Genomic DNA, 5,931 nt, shown 5'->3' with positions numbered 1-5,931 from the left:
ACAAGGCAAATTTAGTTTGCAATGACTAGACATGATTAGTATCCCCAATTAATGCACTTCAGCACTGCCATTTACGAGAGAGAAGCTACCAGCAACATTGTACATGCATGCAATACCAGTACACTAAATAAATAAATTTCTGGAAAGAAAATGAGACGGTTGTCAACGTTGAGAAGCGACGATGTTGATCTGCAACACAAACGCACAGCACCAAAGCAAAAGAACAAACTTCTTGGAATTTGAATGATGAAAGTGTTTGATTTAGAGCAAACACTTCCACTAAAAAGAAGAAAGGGAATTCACTAAATCATTGGTTTTTACAAGACAATGTCTTGACGGTGTATAGGAAAGAAAGGACATCTTGGTAGATGACAAATCTATTTTCAGGACAGTTTCATTTGTGAATGGAAAAGGGAGAGAGGAAACAGATTTGAAATTAATCATGGATCATGATGATTGCTGAAATTTTGTATTGATTTATGGAGCCTCTTCTTCCCCTTCTAGCCATCAACCAAAGTAAACCAGGAATTATTATCAAAACGTAGCAAACCAGTCTCAAATTGTAGCGACAATGTATGATTACATCATGAAAATTTGATAGATCAATGGAAACTAGAGGCAGCTTCCACAGCTATGCTACATTCTGGAGCTTACCAAGGAGAATGCTCGCATAACCTCCAAAATGTTTCATTTATCACCATCTTTTTTGGACTCATCCGTTTCCTTTTTGAGGGTCTGAAAGAGAAAGAGATTGGTTTTATTTTTATTTTATATTTATTGGTCAAGAAAGTGGGATCCGAATGGGGGCTCAGAGGTTTATTACATAACTATGAGTTAACATATGAACACCTTCAAGTAACCTGTTAGTTGCAGTAAACTTCTCTACAAGAACTATATATATAATAACCTTCAAGTAACCTGTTCATATGTTAACTCATAGTTATGTAATAAACCTCCGAGCTCCCATTCGGATCCCACTTTCTTGACCAATAAATATAAAATAAAAATAAAACCAAGTTGTGATACATGAAAGGGATTACTTGCTAAATATTAAACCGGCTTAAAAAAAGAAATTCTCTTAAGCAATAAATTCAGAACATTAATTTATATTTAACTGCACATGTTAATTAAATAATAACAAAGATAATATCTAACTTTATCCTAGTCTCAGTCAATTTTCCATCAAAAATACTTAAATCTTCATTTCCTATATGTAAAAAAATTTAACCTTAATATTTCTTCAATTTGTGGAGTGCATATTGTTTGCCCTATCTTTAAATCCACACTTCTAATAACTACTAGTAACATCAGTATTAAAATGGTTACACAACTTTCTTTTGCAAATATCTATATAAGGATTTACAAAGCTCTAGTCTTAAAAAAAAAACTTACTTCTGATTGACCTTCTAAGGATGCCAATAAATCTTTGAGAGAAGGATCATTAGGATCAACTCCCGGGAGCTGTGGAAATAAGCTAAGTTATAGTACCACTTATAGCAAAAAAAAATCAAAGCACTAGCAGAGAATAAGTATTACCGAGGTTATGACGGATGCAACAAATGATGGGTCCTCAAGCACTTTGCTCATATCAGACTGAGACACTGGCTCTTTTGTGCTTTCCTGAAGAGACATTTGGAGCGCTGCATGGAAGGGTTAACAAAAAAAATTGTTAAACAAATATGCTCATAATTGTAGACTAGATTAGCTTGATAATGATTAGACAGATTCTGGCAGAATTCCAATTATTTAGAAAGTACCACAAAAGATAAAGGTTACCCTGTCATAGTTTACATTTGTGAATTAGTTTAAGAACCATCCATCCCTAAAGCATCATGCCAAGAACCATGCTATTGCATATCATAAATTATCCTACAGCTTGTGACAAAAACTGGTTGTAGAGGCTAGGAGATAGATGTAGTTGTCCTTTTAATTCTCCATGCATATAATTTCAAGCATGATGTTCTGCAAATTCAAGATTAACAAACTAACCATGAGCTAGTTCAGGATCTTCAGTTGTAGCATCAGACATGTCAGTATCAGCTATATCCACACTCTTGTTCTTACCGACATCCATGGACATTGCCAGAGCTTCCTCTAGTAATGCAGCCTCATCATCCTGATTATATTGAAATTGCATGAAGGCAGAATTAGTTGCTTTTCTAAGTTCATGTCAAGTGAGCAAAGAGAGGCATGAGAAATCAAATAGTGCAAAGAAAACACCATGAAAAATTGCTGTCTGAAGACCCAACCAGTTGATTGTAAACTTAAGTTTCTATCAAACTATAAACTAAATAACTCGAATGAACTATATCTAAATTTCAAGAATGAAAAAGACATTACAAATCCATTTTCCTGAAAATATAGTCCCTAACTGATTTAAATTTGCAGATTTAATAACCAACAAGGTTACCTAACTAGCAAATTTTAAGGCATTGTTCAGTGTGTATTTTGAACCTGGCCCATTTGACATTAATGAGTAAAAAATACTTCCTCTAGTGGATTCATGATGATGGACTATAGGCTGAAAAAATAGAGTTGGCACGGACACAACAGAAAGGCTTTTGGTCTTCATCTACCCCCTTCATACCAATGCCAGATATAGACATTTTGGCTATGGAAACTCTTAAGTATACCTGGCATCCCCATTGTTACAACTACAAATAAGCATTTTTTTTTTATATAAACAGACATGTTGGAGCCACACCCATGCCAGATTCACATATCCAAGTCTGAGAAAAATAGATCACAATGTAAAAACAATTACATGGCATCATATATAAATGGTGCCAACTAAAAGTCTTGCACATCCATCTAGGAATTCCTTGCCAAAGCATAGACCCTTGAACAAATTTTGTCTAAAAATTTCCTATGCTTCTTTCTATATTTCAACATTCCTCGAAGATAATATAGCATTAACAAATTAAAATAGATAATAGAAGAGCATATTCACAAGTATTTAAGAACATCTATCAAAGATTTTGAAGGGGAGCCTTGGCGACATGGTAAAGTTGCTACCATTGACCTTGAGGTCACGCGTTCAAGTCGCAGAAATAGTCTTTTGCAAAATGCAAGATAAGGTTGCATACAATAGACACAATATAGTCCGATCCTTCACCGAGATCCTGCACTAGCAGGAGTTTAGTACACCAAGCTGCCTTTTTATCAAAGATTTTGGAGAAAATAACAAACGTGAAGCATTGTAGCACCATAACTTGTTTAATTTCATAAAAAAAAACAATTAACACAATAAGAAGCAAACAAAACCTTTCCTGAAAGACAAATAAAGCTAAAAAGCCTAACAAGAAAACTAATGCTCCAACAAGTGACAAAAAGGTAATCTCTTGTTAGGCCTCAGCTTTTACCATCTATTATTTTAGTTATAATTGCAATGTTCATGATCATAATAAAAATTTAGTGAAAGAATGTCATTCCTACAAACATCCTAAGATCATTTATGACTGAAAAAAATAAGATTGCCTCTAGAAACAGAAATTAGTTTTTGTGAATTATCTTGCAAAACATCAATTACACAAAACATAAATTTAGGAGTAGAAAAGAACATACACTTAAATTCCGCCTTTTATCATCAATAGCGACAGCTGAAGTGTTGCCTGCTTCACTCATAGTTGCATCATTGGAACTTGAAGCCTGCTCAGCACCTTTTTCCCCTTTAGCATCATCCTCAGCAGCCTTTTTGGCAGCAGCCTCTTGTCTTGCTCGTTCCTCTTCCATGGAGATCCTTAATGCTAGTGCCAACTCAGGGTCTATATTAGGATCTACACCAAAATCAAATCCAGACATGCCACCAGCTGCGGCAGCAGCAGCTGAAGCAGCAAAACCACTCCCTCCTTCCCCATCTCCAGTAAAGATGGGAGTGCTGAATATAGATGATTTGAGTAATTGTAGTTAAACCATGGATCCAGTAAGGCTGCAATGAATTTCCAAGAAGAACCATCATTACCTGATAAGTACATCAGAAAGAGCACTTGAACCAGTTGGAACAGGAACTATGTGACTGTTATCGTTGTTACTCACAGCAGCTACTAGAGCAGCCAGTTTTTCATGTTTTCCATCATCATCATCCAATTCCCCAAAATCAACAACATCTATAGCAACACTGTTCTTTTTTAACTTTCTCCCAATGGCCTCCAGTGTTTTTTTGTCATGTTTAATTGGACTGAATCATCCGGCACAAATCAAGAATTTGTATATTAATACAAGTACCAACTTGAGGCGAGTTTGCTCTTACCTTCCAGCAAAAACTATGATTCTCTGTTGCTGCTTCTTATTTTGGCGATGCTTTAGAGCCAAATGAGCCACTTGGACTCCTGCAGTCAAGTCCATCTCACCGCCAATTTTCAAACCTATATTTGAACAATGTGAAGGTTCATTCAAAGGATGATGACCAAACGGAGACTGCAGAAATTTTCTTAAATGGATAATACAATCAGAAAACTTGAAGCTTCGTCCAACCATCTTAGCAAACCATCTTGTTAACCTTGACAACTAAATTACGGTTTCAGAATGTGACACCTTGTAGCTAAATTTGAGGGGCTCATCTATCTCAATTATATGGAATATGGCACCCAGTCACTATGAGCGTGAATGAACTATCACATTCTTTGTGTTACTAGTTGGGAATTTAGTTGGCCTGTTAATTGTACACAAGTTCTTACTGTAGAGGCAAGCTATATGTTCAGTTCATTTCCATTAGTTACTGCTTAATAATTAAGCATAATTGATTTCTTACAGGTGTTTGAAGATATTAAAACTGGTCAACCCAAACCAATTGGTGCAAACTCAAGGCTATCACTTGCAAAAATTGGCATGGCATGGTTCAAACTTGGATAGTCATAGTTCAATGGATACCTTCTTCCTTATGTGTTCACAAGCAATGCAGCTGACACAGCCCTTTCATCACAAACATGATTGCTCCATTGTTTTTATTTTCTGTCTATGATAACCTAAGGCATCAGTCCTGTTTAAAATGTTCATCATTTTTTATTGATCCATTGTTCCTATTTCTTTCTATGATAACTTAAAGCATCTCCTCTATAAAATTTGCATCATTATATTCATCACAAATCAAACCAAGTTTTAAAATCAGGATGTGCCCGAGATACAAACTTTGCCTAAAACTATATATGATTTAGTTAGCATATCGCACCACGTCGTATGCCGGTTACTTCTAAGTATAAATCACTGCGAATAAATATAATATCAATCAGCATATATAATTAGTAAACCGTATATAACTATTTGTAATTAATTATAGTTAAAGTAGGGTATGCACAAAAACGCAAAAGAAAGATGATCAAAAGTTGCGGCTTAGCAAATAAAAACCATACCGTGCATACAAGCCAGTATTTTTCCAAGATCACTGGTCGGTGTCACCAAGACCCGAACCCCTTTCCCCGCCATAGCCAGCAGACCTACAGTGTTCTCCGGGTTCGACTGTCAAAACAATCATTCCAAGCTCCCAATTTATCGAAATAATCAAAAACAGAAAACAGTTACACTTAACCCGAATTTTGAGAACGGCCAAATGAGACATTCGACTATAGCAACAATTCTGCATGCGGGAGAGAGAAGCGAGCACCTGAGTCTTAGCCCCGCATATGAGATTGACGGCGTCGGCTTGCGCCTGAAGTCGTCTAGGCGCGTAGTCCCCATTGCGCATCCACTCGGAGTTGTCGATGCAGATCATGGTGGCCTGTGGAACCGAACTCGACATTACCATACAAACCCGAAGCGATCCGGAGGGGTCTAACGAAGAGAGGATAAAGAGAACGGACCTCGAGAACCATGGCGACGCGACGAGAAGCACGAACGCGGTCGGAGGAGTTTGGGCAAGACGGCGGAGGAAGGAGTTTGCAAAGATCGGAGAGTCGGGAGAGTTGCTTGGGGAATAAACAACCAACCAGAAGTATG

General features: G+C 36.8%; 1 protein-coding gene across 2 annotated transcripts; it reads right to left on the bottom strand.

Annotated features, from left to right (window-relative positions):
- Positions 1 to 501: 501 nt before the first annotated feature.
- On the bottom strand, positions 502 to 5,931 carry LOC121984983 (26S proteasome non-ATPase regulatory subunit 4 homolog). 2 transcript variants are annotated; one of them, XM_042538191.1, is made up of 10 exons: positions 5,796 to 5,931; positions 5,600 to 5,713; positions 5,349 to 5,454; positions 4,250 to 4,364; positions 3,962 to 4,177; positions 3,565 to 3,877; positions 1,990 to 2,116; positions 1,537 to 1,640; positions 1,393 to 1,461; positions 502 to 735 (listed from the first exon to the last, which is right to left on the bottom strand). In XM_042538191.1, exons 1-10 carry the CDS (start codon positions 5,805 to 5,807, stop codon positions 688 to 690), a joined length of 1,224 nt encoding a protein of 407 aa, XP_042394125.1. In that variant the 5' UTR covers positions 5,808 to 5,931; the 3' UTR covers positions 502 to 687. The 2 variants fall into 2 exon arrangements, with proteins under 2 accessions (XP_042394125.1, XP_042394127.1); XM_042538193.1 differs by lacking the exon at positions 5,796 to 5,931 and having other exon boundaries at positions 5,349 to 5,432; positions 5,525 to 5,713.

The sequence above is a fragment of the Zingiber officinale genome, chromosome 5B (genome assembly GCF_018446385.1).
Source record: "Zingiber officinale cultivar Zhangliang chromosome 5B, Zo_v1.1, whole genome shotgun sequence".
NCBI lineage: Eukaryota > Viridiplantae > Streptophyta > Magnoliopsida > Zingiberales > Zingiberaceae > Zingiber > Zingiber officinale.
Note: the sequence above shows the minus strand (reverse complement) of the source record. Positions and strands in the feature narration are given on the sequence as shown.